General features: G+C 43.6%; 1 protein-coding gene across 1 annotated transcript in view; it reads right to left on the reverse strand.

Moving 5' to 3' along the window:
• hltf (helicase-like transcription factor) overlaps positions 1–16,039 on the reverse strand; it is a 78,880-nt gene that overhangs the window by 14,868 nt on the left and 47,973 nt on the right. The window contains exons 17-20 of the mRNA XM_048604496.1: positions 15,692–15,816; positions 9,192–9,370; positions 7,072–7,197; positions 1,082–1,194 (exon numbers count right to left, since the gene is read on the reverse strand). Coding sequence (XP_048460453.1) covers positions 1,082–1,194; positions 7,072–7,197; positions 9,192–9,370; positions 15,692–15,816 — 543 coding nt within the window. The remainder of the gene's footprint in view (positions 1–1,081; positions 1,195–7,071; positions 7,198–9,191; positions 9,371–15,691; positions 15,817–16,039) is intronic.

The raw sequence follows: 16,039 nt of genomic DNA on the forward strand, positions 1-16,039 counted from the left end.
CCTCTCCCTCCCCTACATGCCCCTACCTACTACCTCTCCCTCCCCTACTAATCCATTCTCCCTTTTCTCCCAACCCTTCCCCCCCTCCTTTCAAAGCAACATCCCTTCCCTTCTAACACCTTTCATTCCCCCCTCCGCTCAAAGCAGGCATCCCTCTGATTGCTACAATGTGAAACTCCCAGTTACAATGTACGTGTTCTTTGCTTGAAGACCCTTGTGTCGAAACAGCCCCCTCCCCAACCAGCTCTATGCTCCACTCTCACAGGTCATTACTTGCCCCTCTCCCCCTTCCCACCTTTCTCCCACCCCCTGCCCACGATCCCCCCCCACCCTTGGGTAGAGCCCATTTCCAAACCTTAAACTGAGGTCACAACGGGAAAGAAAACAGTTGGGAAGCACTAATCTGAGAAGTTTATCCATAAAACCAGGCACCAATCTGGGCTCCGATTTGTAGAGTCACTGAAGTCTTCAGAAATGTTTAAGCAAGACACAAACCTCTACTGTACATGGCTCAGCACCCAACTAAACTTCCTGAAATGGAGCCAAAGGCAACAAGAATGTACAGTGATTATCCCAGTTGGTTTTGACATGTGGCATGCTTAAGAACACAGCCCTACATGAAGAACGAAGCTGCTCATAAAACAATCACCAAGACATTGTTGCTGGGCAAGGCATTTTAACTGCCACATATCTGAACGTTCATATCCCAACAGCTTTGTGGGTTCACTTACACCAAATAGGCTTCAGCAGTTCAAGATGACAGCTCATCACCGCCCCCTCATGGGCAACTAGAAACTGACAATTTCACTTGCCCCACCTATTCATTCCGGGTGCCATGCCATTTACTGTTTGGGATTTTTACTTCTCATTGAGCTGCAATGGGCTATTCACCTGCCTTTCCGTAAGTGTTAGCATCTCTTCCAACACTTTCATTTATTAAAACTGCAGTATTCATGATTACTGAGTAACTAGGGAATCTATCCTTCAGTGCTAGGCCACCTGACTTCCCAATACCAGCAGCTTCAATTCAAGGAAACACAAGGAGAAAATAAACATGGAACATACGTGGGTCTGTACCTACCGGAGTGGAGTTTCTATAAGAGTAAGAAAAGCTGTGAACTGAGAGACTACTAAACTCTTGACGGTGGGATCCTGCTTTCGAAGCTCAATCAAAGAATGCATCAAGGCGTCGACCTGTAATTACACACGGCAACATTATATAGGTCAGTAGCAGCTGGCTGGTTGAGATACGTTCCTAAAGATGTACAGATTGTGCGCTTTCGGAGCAGCACCTCCTTTTAATTGCCACATATCTAAATGTTCACATCCCAACAGCTGTGTGGGTTCACGTACACCAAATAGGCTGTAGCAGTTCAAGATGACAGCTCATCACCGCCTCCTCATGGGCAACTAGAGACTGACAGTAAATGCTGACCCAGTCAGTGATGCCCATGTCCCATGAATTAATCAAAACAAAATGGCACCCACAAGTTCCATTCTTCTCTGGTTTTACTGTGATCAGTGCATTGCTTGCAACAGCTTGTCTTCTTGTTCCTGCACCACTATTGCTGGTATCCCCCAACTGCTCTCCTTGAGCCCCTTACAATTTCTCATCTGTGTGCTGTCCCTCAGAGATATCATCTAAGAACACAGTAGAGTTTCCAAGTGTACAATGACAGCACCCAGACCTGCCTCATCATCATGTCTATCAACTCTTTCACTGTTTTAAATTAGCAGAATGCTTGACTGACATCTAGTACTGTATGAGGAAACATTTCCGACTAAATATTGGGAAGGCCAAAGCCATTGGCTTTGGACCTGCTGGAAACTCTATTCCCTAGCTCCTGACACCATTCCTCTGCAGGGTAATAATTTGAGGCTGAATCAGACTGTTGTCACTCCGGTGCCACGTTTGATCTCAAGGTGACCAGCTGACGCATCACTATGATGTCACGAAGACGAGTTATTGGTATCTTGGCTAATTCCTCCTCTGCTTCCTAACATACTAATCTCACCCTTTTTTTTCCAAAAGCCTCTAAATTTAATTAATCCAAGATAATCTTGGATGGTCTCCCACAGTCAACCCCCTAAGCTTCATGTCAACTAAAACTCTACTGTTTGTGGTCTCAATCTCACCAAGTCCTATTTACCCATCATCCTGTGCCTTGCTCACCTCCACTGCTTCCCGTTCAAACAATGCCTCAAATTTTAAAAAAAAGGCTCAGCCTTGCTTTCAAGTTTTTCCAAACGTGGGATATTTCTTACCTATGATCTCCTCCGGCCCAATGAACCTTTGCATTATTTGCACTTATCTAACTCTGGCCTCGTGAGCATCCCTGATTTCAATCATAAGTAATCAATCAGTTCCTTTTCAGGAGCTGAGGCTCCAAGTTCTGGAACACCCACACCAAGTCTCTCTTCCTTTCTATCCTCAGTAAGACATTCCATAAAACCTACTCCTTTGGCCATCTTTTGTCATATGCAGCTTGTTTTTAAACAGTTCTGGAAATGCTTGGAACATTTGATTATAATAAAAGTACTATTTAAGTTCATGTACAGTACCTATCTATACACAACGTCATGGAGGCGTCATAATAGTGTCCCTTTTTCTTCTGAAATAGATATTTGCACCTTTCACACTTGTTCCTTCTTGTAGGCTAACTCAGCAAGCACTTGGTGAGGCAGGGCCAGATATTTCATCTGTTCCAGTTACTTTTATATACCTTACAGTGAAATAAAGGGTGTAGCTTCAACTATACAAAACACTAGTCAGACTACAGCAGAAACACTGTACAGTTTGGTTCCCTTATCTAAGAAAGGCCATACTGGCGTTGGAGGCAGTCCACAGAAGGTTCACTAGGCTGATCCCAGGTGTGGAGGGACTGTCCTTTGCAGAGAGGTGGAGTAGGTTGAGCCTGTACTCAATGAAATATACAAGGAGAAGCAACATTATTGAAACATACAAGATTCTTAGAGACTTAACAGGAAGGGTGTTTCCCCTTGTTTGAGAGTTTAGGACCAGAGGGCATAATCTCAGAATATGGCGTTACACATTTAACAGAGATGAAGAGGAATTTTGTCTCTCGGAGTGTAGTGAATCCTTTACTGCAGAGGGCTGTAGGGGTTGGGTCATTCAGTATATTCAAGACGGAGACAGACAGATTTTTGGTCAGAAAGGGAATCAAGGGTTATTGGGGAAAGGCAGGGAAGTGACGTCGAAGATGATCAGATCAGCCATGACCTCACTGAACAGCAGAGCAGACTTGATGGGCTGAATGGCCTACTTCTACTCCTATGTCTTGTAACAATCTGTGCTACTTTGTTATCAATGCCATTCTGCACTTCCTCATGTTATGTAGAGATAGTACATAAACGGATTGGTCTCTTTACTGCAGAGAAGGCAAAGGGGCAACCTGCAGAAGTATCAGGGTTTTCAATAGGACAGTTAACAAAGAATGTTCCACTGGCAGAAGAATCAGGGAACAGGAGACAGAGATCCAAGCTACTCGTCAAAATAATCAGAGGGGCGACGAGAGAGTTTTTTTTTCCAAACGCAGTTTTTGTATGCAAGTTGGAATGAACTGCCTGGCAGAATATTGAAGGATTTGGTAGTAACTTGCCAGCAGAAAATGAATATATACGCAAAAGCAGAAAGATTTACAAGGCTATGGGACAACGGCAGGGCAATGGAACCAAAGGGACAGCTTTTGTAAAGATTAAGCACAGGCACTATGGGTGGAATGGCCTCCTGTTTGCTTTATGATTCTACGATCATTGGGCCTTTCAGATTTAACTCAAACTAAGTCTTATTATGAACAGTTACTGCAGGATCAGTGATTCAGTATTTCCATTCCCCAACAACCCACTAACCTTCACAAACAAAGAAGAATACAAGCCCATTCAAGCTAATCTCTCCTCATAGGACAGTCTTGCCCATTGCCAGTATCAGCCTAGCGAACCTCTGCTGCAGTCCCGCTATGCCAAGTACATCTTAAGGAGGATGAACAAAACTACATGCATTATTCCAGATGTGGTCTCACCAAGGCCCTGTTTAATTGCTGTAAGACTTTGGAACTCAAATCCTCTTGTAATGAATTCCAATATACCAGAGATAACACAGTGTGGAGCTGGAGGAACACAGCAGGCCAGGCAGCATCTGAGGAGCGGGCAAGTTGACGTTTTGAGTCGGGACCCTTCTTCAGAAATGGGGAGGGGCGGGGAGCTCAAAAATAAATACATAGAGGAGGGGTGTGGCTGGGGAAGGTAGGTGGGACGGTGATAGGTGAGTGCAGGTAGTGAGTGGTGGGGATTGGTCAGTGAGGTGGGAGGAGCGGATAGGTGGGAGAGAAGATGGACAGGTTGTGTCACGTCAAGGAGGTGGGGACGAGAGGGAGGGTTGGACAGGGGATGAGGCCGGGGGTGGGGAGATTTTGGCCTAAATGTGGATTTTACCAGTTCTGAGGAAGGGTCACCGGACCCGAAACGTTAACTCTGATTTTTTCTTCACAGATGCTGCCAGACCTGCTGAGCTTTTCCAGCAACTTTTTGTGCTTGTTGCACATGCCTGTCTACTTTCATTGACTATTGTACAAGGACACCCAGAACCTTCTGTATATCTACATTTCCCAATAAATAACGTTCTGCCTCTGTTTTTTACACCAAGATGTATAACACCATATTTAGCTACACTGGAGTGTATCTGCCATGAGTTTGCCCACTCACTCAGCTTGTCTAAGTTGAAGCCCCCTTTGCATTCTCCTCACAACTCGTAAGTTCTGTCTCATAAGCAAACTTAGAAATGTTCTGAAGAAGGGTCACTGCGCCCAAAATATTAACTCTGTTTGTCTCTTCCACAGATGCTGCCAGACTTGCTGACTTTCTCCAGCAATTTCTGTTTTTGTTTTAGAAATGTTGCATTTGGTTCCCTTATCCAGATCATTTATATAAAAGCTGAATAGCTGGGACTCAATCACTAGTCCCTGTGGATCACCGTTAATCACTTTCAGCCACCAGAAAACTGACCCATTTATTCCCACTCTGTTTCCTTTCTGTCACCCAATTCTCAACAATATTACTTCCCACCCCATCATATGTGCTTTAATTCTGCCCACTAACCACCCATTCATGAGGGATCTTATCAAAAGCTTTCTGAAAATCCAAATACATCTCACCCACTGGTTCTCCCTTATCCATTCTACTAGTTACATCCTCAAAAAACTCTCGTAGATTTGTCACACACGAGTTGCTTTTCATGAACTCATGCTGGCTTTGTCCAATTTAGTTCACGCTTTCCAAAGTTCTGCAATCACGTCTTTTAGAATGGACTCCCACACGTTTCCCGCTACTGATGTCAGACTAACTGGCCTGTAATTCTCCGATTTTCTCTCGCTTACTCGTTTTTTTTTTTTTTTAAACTAGTGAGGTTACATTTACCACCTTGCAATCTGTAGGAGCTTCTCCAGAGTCTGTAGAATTTTGAAAAATGACCAAAAATGCATCCAATATTGCCAGGGTCACATGCTTTAGTACTCTGGGGATTTAGATTGTCAGGCCCTGTTGATTGGTCAGCCTTTAACCCATTACTTTCCTTTGCACTGTTTTCTTACTCACCCTGATTTCCTTCAATTCTCCGTTCGCACAAGATTCTTGGTTCCCTAACATTTCGGAGGTGCTGCCTTCTGTGATGACAGAACTAAAGTATGGGTTCAATTCTTTTATTTCTTTGTTCCCCATTATCATTTCCCCAACTTCTGACACTTGTCTTCAGTAATCTTTTTCTCTTTACATATTTATAAAAGTGGTAATGGTTTTTACACTCTTCACAATTTAACTCTCATATTCTATTTTCACATTCTTTATCAAACTTTTCATCCTCTTTAAATGCTAAAATGCTGCCAATCCTCAGGCTTGCTGCTTTTTCTGGCAATTTCATGCCTGTAATTCATAACCTTTCTTCAATTATCAAAATAGATGAAGTAAAAGCAATGGAGAGAATACAATAAATGGAAAGAGTTTCTTTTCTTCCAATCGCTCTCTGCTCCCAACGCAGAACAATGAGCAACTGGGGGATAAAACCTGGCTTCCAAATATAAAGCAAAATGTTTGGTGTGCAATTTTCTTCAGAAATTTCCATTTAGTTCCCACAAACCTAAATCGGCTGAATCTTAAGAGTGGGCAAGTACCAGTCATAGAGTCATACAGTGCGGAAACAGACCCTTATGCCGAACATAATCTCAAACTAAACTGGTCCCACCTGCCTGCTCCTGGCCCATATCCCTTCAAACCCTTCCTTTTCATGTACTTATCCAAGTGTCTTTTAATCATTGCAATTGTGCCTACACCCACCACTTTCTCGGGAAGTTCATTCCACACAAGAACAACCCTCTGTGTAAAAAAAACTGCCCCCATGTCTTTCTTTTAAAATCTCTTTGAAAATACATCCCATAGTCTTGAAACCCCCAATCCTAGGGAAAAGACACCTACCATTAACACCATTAACCCCATCCATACCCCTCATGATTTTATAATTTTCTATAAGGTCACCTCCCAACCTCCTATGCTACAGTGAAAAAAAAAGAGTCCCAGCCTATCCAGCCTTTCTTTATAACTCAAACCTTCTATACCCAGCAACAACCTGGTAAATCTCCTCTGAACCCATAAAATGAGTTATGCAATTATATCAAAGTTAGTACATGACTCAAAACACTGCAGGCATTTCCTGCCTTCTATGTTTTGAATAAAACTTAGAAACTCAGCTGTAACTGTAAAATTTCACCCTGTTTGGGTGGAATCAAGTCCCCTCCTCCCTTTAAAAAAAGTGACCTGAAAGAAAAGTCCTCTCTCGTGGCTGGTCACTTTGAAGCTAACCGTAAGCAATTCAATCCCTCCTTTACTCCTGAATGGATACAGACTGCCCACACATGTTGCAGCTGCTGGTTTTTGCAAATGTCTGCAGGCTGACATTCCACGGATAATATCCGTGCTCTCACAGAATCTCCCCTTCCCTGATGTCTGTGTTTCTCCTGCCCACAAATGGAGAGGCTTTTTAAGAAACAAGGGCTGCTGGCTGACCTTTGAACTGGAGACCCAGACCTGCTGGGATTTGTCAGGTGCCGTGACGTCTGTCTCTTCAGGGGGGCATTCCACCAGCTGTTCGACTCGGATCTCTGCCCTGCACAAGGGACACCTGGCAGTGGGCTAGCGCCGACAACAAAAACAAATCAGGAGGCAAATATAACAGGACATTGCCAAAGATCAGACACACTTAATTTACACACAGGAGTCAAAGCTGTCATCCTTACACTGATAAACGGCTTTCACCAAAGCTATAAACTGCCCTAAAATTCATCATTTACACCGGAGAGCAGAAGCAACAGGACAACACAGCGCACACTCCAGTGTTTAATGATTGGGTCAACATTGCCGTTTAAGAACCCAATCTTTGTGTTAACTACCATCTTATCAACCAGCGCACCGTCAAAATTATACACTTCAAATACCGCGATTGACCGCAAATGTCCAAGTGTTTATGCTGTAAATAAAGTATAACAGAGACATGTCTACCCCTGTATTACGTTTCTGTTACTTCCTGTGTGTTTTTAACATTGTTTTTAGGAGGTATGTTGATGTTTTCACATAGTTTTTTTTGAGGGAAGTTGATGTCTCAAAAGTTCCACTTGCTCAGGGTTTACTGCAGTTATGCGTAACCTCTTGTTTATCTGGAATATTTATCAACTGGATTGCTCCTCCTATTTAATAAAAAGTTTGCTACACTTCCCTTTTTGGTCAATGTCACTCAAGACTGGGGCTGTTCTCCTCAGAGCAGAGAAAAGGCTTAGACAGGGTGGGGGGAGGTTGGGATCTGATTGAGGTGTACAAAGTTCTGAGGGCATAAACAGGGTAGGGAGATGGAGAAACCTCTCCTCTTAGTAGAGGGCTCAATAACCAATGGGCACAATTTCAAGGTATGGAGTGGGTTGACAGAAAGGATATAAAGCAAAACAAGTTCCCCAGAGGATGGGGGTGTGGCGTCTCTGGAACTCATTGCTTAAAAAGGGTGGTTGAGGCGATAACCCTCAAAACATTCAAAAGTATTTAGATCAGTATCTGAAACAAGGCTATGGGCCAAATACTGGAAAATGGAATAAGAAAGGATACAATCCTGAGAACTGACATGGACGCGTGGGGCTGAAAGGTCCTTTTCCATGCTGTAGACAAATCTCTTGTCTTCTTCTTGTGGCACACATCAACATCTGAGAAAATTTTTAAGCCAGACGCATCAAGACTATCACTTTTTTAATATTGCAGCATGAACACTACAATATAAATTCTTTGGCGAGCGTACAGTTCACTAGTAAGGCCTTTCTAACACACAGAGCAAAGTTGGAGCAGCCTCACATACAGCTCCCTGTGCAGAGTTTTAATGAAAATTTGTTAAGCCTTTTAAGGTTTTTATGGTGAACCGCAGAAGCAAACGCTTGAGCAGTTTTAAAGTCATGGAGATCTACAGCACAGAGAAAGACCCTTCGACCCATCATATCCGTAATGTCAGAAACAACCACCTAACTCAGGGACAAATAAAAAAGGGAACATACGACAACTTTATTTAGTACCAGTATGAAACAGAACTACTATGTGCAAAGCTGTGAAAAAGCAGCATCAAAACAGCCAAGCCTTATGCAGATAACACTCAGGGGAAGACAACTAGTGGAATTATCACTAGACTGTTAATCCAGAGACCCAGGTAATGTTCTGGGGATCCAGGTTCAAATCCCGCCGCGGCAGATAGTGGACTTTGTATTCATTAAAATCTGGAATTAATGATGACCATGAATCCACTGTCGATTGTCGGAAAAACTCATCTGGTTCACTAATGTCCTTTAAGGAAGCAAACTGCCATCCTTACCTGGTCTGGACTACATGTGACTCCAGACCCACAGCAATGTGGTTGACTCTTGTCAATGAGGGATGGGCAATAAATGCTGTCCTAGCCAGTGATGCCCTTATCCTGCGAATGAATTAAAAAAACTCAAACAAACCTCTGCAGATACGCATATGAATGGAGATTTCACAGGGATTCCAAACAGCCAATCAAGAGGATCTCCAAAACAAATTCCAAACCCTGAGGTCAACACAAACATTCACAGAAACCTTTGAAATTCAGGAACGAAAGACAAGTCTGTGTAACTGACCTGCTCACTCTGAATGACCTGGCAGATACACGGTCTGCAGTAAACGTGGGCACAGTGGGTAATCACAGGAAAGGTCAGTGATTCCAGGCAGATGGCACACTCTTCATCAGAGCCACAACTCAAAACCAGTTTCATCTTGTTCAGCAGTTTCTCCCGCAGTTCATCAGGTGTGGCATTGTCTAGAGAGAAAGAAATAAAATGAGAGAGAGAGAAAAAGAGAGACACACACAGACACAATGGGGCAGAAACTCTCCTTGATCTATGAACGGAATGGCCTACCATCCCAAATTAAATCATCTGCGCAATCAGACAGCTCACTTTTTCCATCTCAGCACAGCCAGTTGCTATAAGCTTTTGATCAGTTTACAAAATGGTCTTGTTTGGATCAGCATTTAATTTGGTTACTATTTATCTGTATTCACTCATGGGATGTAGATGCTGTTGGCTGGGCCAGTATCTACTGCCCGTCCCTAGTCGCCCTAAAAGGTGGGGGTGAGCTGCCTTCTTGAACCACTGCAGTCCATTTGCTGTGGACTGACCCACACAATGCCGTTCAGGAGGGAATTCAAAGATCTTGACCCAGCAACAGTGAAGGAACCGCGGTATATTTCCAAGTCAGGATGGTGAGTGACCTGGAGGGGAACTTGCAGCTCGGGGTGTTCTGCTGCCCTGTCCTCCTCACTGTGAGCCAGGCCTTCCAACTGTTTTCTCGTTCAATGCACCATCTAACTCTCATGCTAACATTCTTGTCCTAGGCCTGCTGCAGTGAAGCTGGAGAAATAGCATCTAACTTTCTACTTAGGCACTTTACAACCTTCAGGACTCAACATGGAGTTCAACTACTCCAGCCCATGTACCCACTGTACACTGTCCTCTATTCTGATTATAGCCCTGACCGCCTCCTTCTCTTCTCTCCCCTGCTTTCCCCTGGGCACTCTCACCATCACTTTGCTTGCATCTCCTCCCCCCTTCTCAACAACACAAAAGAAGATAACTTTTTTCTCCCCCTCGAGTTCCGAAAAGGAGTCATACCGGATTCAAAATGTTAACTCTGTTTCTCTCTGTATAGATGCTGTCAGACCTGCTTTTTTATATTAACTAGTTACATAGTCAATAGCATATTGAAATTTATTTTACATTTTAAAAGGAAAATCTCCAGAATTCTCTGATGTTTCTTATCTCTGCGATTGATAAGTAAATGCATCAATTACTCTAACCTACCCTCTACCTCCCATAGACTTTAAACCAATCTATGAGTAAAGGTCTGTTGTCTGGATTCTCTCACATCAAGGTCCACTCACCCACGAGCAATATTTTTTAAAAATATTTTTAGACCTTCCCAGCCACACCAAAATTCTAGACTTTCCTCCTCCAAAACCAGACCACACGTCACCCTCCTTTTACCACACACTGACTGCATCAAAATGTTGCCTAGGTCCCACACTCTCAAACCCCACCCCAAAGATAGATGCCGGGCTGTTTCCCTTCAAGAGTCCCTTTAAATCCCACCACAGCTTCAGTCACCTACTCTCTCCTTGCTTTTCTTAAGAGGTTTGGGAAACAGCTTGAAAAAAAAATTACGTCACTGTATTATTTGTGAGTACAAGACAGAGCACCCCAGACAAGCAAGGTCTCTGTGTCTGTGTTGAATTAGCTGAACTTGACCAGAAATTACACTCATTTGCCTAGTGGCTTCATTAGCAAAAGGTAAGGATAACTAATTGGGAACCCATTCCTGAAGACGAGCAGTGGCAATTAAAAAATAAAATCAACATTGGTAGGGCTGCAATTTTCTCAGAGGAACAATCTGTATCAGGATTGCGGCACAGAAATCAAGACTTGTGTAACACTTAGATAGCTCTTCACCCCGTCTGTAAACATACTAAAGCATTTCCTACAGATGTAGAAAATGTAACAACCATGTTGCACACAACAGGAGCCCACAAGCAGTATTTGACTGAACAATCAGCTGATTGGGGTTGGTCAGAATTGGAATCCTCAGCTCATGTACAAACACTGCCATGGAATCTTTATTCGTCTAATGAAAGTACACTGCTACCATAATAGGAAATGCCTGAAACACTCAGCAACTCAAACAGCATGTGCATAAAGCTCCTTTATTCTCTCCAAAGATTCTGGCAGATCCATTGAATGTTTCTGATATTTTCTGGTGTTGTTTCAAATTTATTGCATTTGCAAATTTTTTTTTGTTGTATATTTATAGGGACAGCAGTTTCAAAGTCTTCTGGCATTTCACAGTGAATTTGCCTGTAAAATGTGGCACCCGATGGTCAAAGAACATCACACATAGACCATTTGGTTAGTCATACCCTATCAGTTCTTAAAGGGCCAAGCGATAGTCCCTGAATTTCCTCTCCCATGAGGAATTCCACCCCTTCAAGTAAGTAATTCACATTTGAAAGTTACAAGTAGATTGGTTTCCACCATTCCTTCAGGCAAGACATTCAAGATCCTGAAAACTCATCATGCCCCAAACAAATTCTCCTTATCTTGGCTCAGAACTCTTCAAATTTCCACCCTCTGCTTACTAACACTTTGAATGATACTATAAAATCGAGAATAATCTAAAATCTATAATAACACTATAAAACCTATAATCTCCTTCGCTCAAAAAACGACAAGCTCAGTTATTCCACGTGATTGCAATCCTCCGTATGTGGCACTACTCCTCACTGTGAGCCAGGCCTTCCAGTTGTTTTCTACTTCAATACATCATCTAACTCTCATGCTAGCATTCCTGTCCTAGGCCTGCTGCAGCAAAGCTGGAGAAATTGCATCTAATTTTCTACTTCAGTACTTTACAACCTTCAGGACTCAACATGGAGTTCAACTCAAACCCCTGTACCCATTGTATACTGTCCTCCATTCTGATTACACCCCATACCTCCTCCTCCTCCTCCTCTGCTATGCGTGTGTTAGCATGTGTTTTCTCTTCACACCTACCATTAGCACCTATTCTTCATCTAGATTAATAGTACCATTAATATTCCCCATGTCTTTTGCTCTAGGCACTCTCACCATCCCTTTGCCTTGCATCTCCTCCCCCTTTATCAACAACACAAAAGATGATAACTTTTTTTCTGCACCCTAGTTCCAAAAAGGAGTCATACTGGATTCGAAACGTTAACTCTGCTTCTCTCTGTGTAGATGCTGCCTGACCTCTCCGAGGCCCTGATATTCTTCTGTAAGCATGGCACACAGAACTGGACCCAAAGCTTCAAAATGGGTCTAATTAGGACATCATAAAAGATTACCATCACAGTCTGCTTTTTGTACTCTGTGCTTCTACTTATAGATCCCAAAATTCTGTTTTTTTCATTAAAAAAATCTCTTCAATTCAACCTTAGGAACAGGAGTGGGGCGTTAACGCCATGGCTGACTAGCATCTTCTCAGTCTTCCTGGGTCCTTAACCGAGAGGCTGTTCCAACCCACGGGCAGGGCAAGGAAGCAATTCCCAGATGTACCCCAGATGGAATTGGGACTGCCCCTCAGCCTGTACCAATTTGACCCCCCTATCCCTCCAACAGCCACTGATGAACTTGCCCTCATGTGGAGTTCCCATTGCCATGACAACACATACTTTCACGCGCTTGTAGCTTGAAGTTAAGAACGGTGATTGTAGGATATATCATAGTATGGAGCTGGAGCTGGAACACAGCAGGCCAGGCAGTATCAGGGGGAGCAGGAAAGCTGACGTTTTGGGTCGGGACCCTAGGGTAGTACTTCCCAAACCTTTTCCTAAGGGGCTCCACTTTGAGGCTCGAATCTTGGCATGACCCCTTGGTGAGTGGGTGGGAGGCAAGGGAATACTCGGAAAAGAAGGTCCAGCCACTGACATCTCAGAGCTGGCAACCCCGAAATCTCAGCTCACTAACTCCCTGAAGTTTGAGAATCCAGTGGTGTTGGATCTCGTGACCCTCCACCACATGGCTGGCCAGAAATATCTCCCATCCTTACCTCCTGCCGTTGGTGTACACTCAAAGGATTTACAAGTTGATACAGCACCTGTTGGGCCAGATTACAAATGCACTTTCCTTGACCATTGAGTCCTGGAGTGGGTCTTGAACCTGAAGCTTTTGGTCCAGAGGCAGGGATCTTACCCAATGTACCACAAGACCACAATTTGTTTTCTCATCTACCTTAAAAGGATTTCTACCTGCAAACTCCCCAGGCCTCACTGTTTCCGCAACCCCTTTTAAAAAATTGTACCATACGTAGGAAGAGGAGTGTGCCATTCAGTTGCTCAAGTCAGTTCCACCATTCAATGAGATCATGGCTGATCTGTGATCTCACTCCATATCCTTTGGCCCATATCCCTTAATGACTTGTATCTAACTCAGATTTAAAACTATCCAGTATCCACTCCTGTTTGTGGAAGAGTTCCAAATATCTACCACCCTTTGTGTATAGAAATGCTTCCTAATCTCTCTCCTGAACAGTCTGGCCCTAATTCTCAGGCTACGCCCCCTAGTTCTAGCAGCCCCAAACAGTGGAAATAGTTTATCTTTACCTATCCTGTCTTTTCCTGTTAATACCTTGAAGACTTCGATCAGACCACCCCTTAAGCCTGCTAAATTCTAGAGAAAAACAGGGCTAATTTGTCTCATCCCTCCTCAGATCTGAACCCTTTGAGTCCAGGTACCGTTATTGTAATCCTTACACATTGGAAGGATGAAGAGAGGCAAAGTGCATTTCACATTTTCAGTTAAATTTCATCTGCCATTTATATATCTGCCCAATTTACTGGTCTGTATGCTGAAATCTGCAATTCTCACTGCTGTTGACTACTGTTCCAAGTGTTTCTGCTCATCTGCAAATTTCACAGTTCTGTGCTACGTTCTGAAATCCAGATCAGTAAGATGTGTGAAAGCGGTGTAATCCTAACAAAAGGCTCTTGGCGGTGGTGACGGAGGCAGTCTCGGTGGCTGGAACAGGGACTCTCGGCTTTGGTAGGCCCGAAGCTGGAGCTTCCGGTGATGTCAGTAAGGCAGTGGTGGCATGATCAGCCAAGAACTCCTGAGGCATTGGCGTCATCGTTGCTGTACTCCTTGTAGAGACACTGCAGAAGCCATAGAGTAGAATCCCGACAGTGTGTAAATAGGCCATTCAGCCCAACAGGTCCACATCGACCCTCTGAAGAGCATCCCACCCGGACCCATTCCCCCCATCCCTGTAATCCTGCATTTCCATAGCTAACCCACCTACACATCCCTGGATACTATGGGCAATTTAGCATAACCAATCCACCCAGCCTGCACATCTTTGGGCTGCGGGAGGAAACTGGAGCACTCAGAGGAAACCCACGCAGACACGGGGAGAATGTGCAAACCCCACACAGACAGTTGCCCGAGGGTGGAAGTATGGTGGACTATCAATTTGAGTCCGATCACATGATGTAATGATGATGTTATCAGCCATTTTGGGTGGGAAACATCTTGGTCTAACTTCGCCTGTAGAGCAAATATCTCTGTAATAAAGCAACCGTTTAACACTTGGCCTTGTGCTCCTTCTTGGAATGTAACAGAGAACCTCACATTTATCCACATTATTCTTCATCTGTCATGCACTTGTACACTCACTCAATGTGTCTAAATCACAATGAAGCATCTCTGCATCTGACTCACAGTTCACCCTCCCAATCAGCTTTGTCTCATCTACAAACTTGGAGATATTACAATTTGTTCCCTCATTTAAGTCATCAATATGTATTGTGAATAGCTGGGGTCCAAGTGCTGATCCCTCTGGTAACCCACTAGCCGCTGCCTGCTACTTGCAAAAAGTCCTGTTTATCCCTACTCGTCGTTTCCTGTCTACCAACCAGTTCTCCATCTATGTCAGGATACCACTCCAATCCCACGCGCTTTAATTTTTACGTGCTAATCTCTTCTATGGGACCTTATTGTCTTATGAGAAAGCAATCCCCAAAACTTTAATCCTTTGTTTCATATTTTCTGTCGACAGCAGAGTTATGAATGAATTTGGAAAATGCCTTAAAATAATGAAATGTTGTGTCAAATGAAAATGCCCATACTGAAGAAACACAAAGTTGCTTGGATGCAAATAAAATTTTCAGAAGGAGAACCTGCGTCCCTGGTGCTGTGAGGCAGCAGTGCTAAGCACTGAGGCACCGTGTCGCCCATGGAGCTATGTTTGGGATGACGAAGATGAGCTCTATTTAAGTACTTTCTTTTTATTCCTTTGTAACTTAAAATAGCATCGGATTGTGGCGACAAAACACTCGTCACTGTATCTCCCTAGATATGTGCGACAATAAATCACTCATTCCAAAAGACCTCTGGGGCACACGACTATAAACAGTCGCCATCCAACAGCTGGAAAACCCTTGGCCCATTTTGTATTCACAATGCCACTATCCCTTCAATTTCATTAACTTCTATCGTGGATAGAAAGCTTCTGAAACAAACAAACAATCTCCTGTTTTACTGATACGAGGATAATGACAGAGGCTCTGACATACCTGAGGAACCCATCACAGCTGAAGAATTTGCAAACAGACGAGGATGACAACACAACTGCCTCAGCCAGACCAGGATGGCGAGGACATCTGCATAATGTGTGAAAATGGATCCTTCACTGAAATATCTGAAAAATGTTGGAACGTGGGGTAAGCGTTAAATGGTGGACATGTGTGTTTCAAAGCAGCAAAATGACATGTTCAGTCAGCGTTGTGTCTCTGTAGACTAAAGCAGGGCGAAACAGTTGCCAAACTGCAGCCTTCCCAAAGTGCTCAACAAAACGGCACTGAGAGAACAGCGGGACAGAACGAGAGAGACAGTGATAAAGAATTTCAGACAATTGCTGGACA

Source organism: Rhincodon typus, chromosome 13 (assembly GCF_021869965.1).
Source record: "Rhincodon typus isolate 14 chromosome 13, sRhiTyp1.1, whole genome shotgun sequence".
Lineage (NCBI taxonomy): Eukaryota > Metazoa > Chordata > Chondrichthyes > Orectolobiformes > Rhincodontidae > Rhincodon > Rhincodon typus.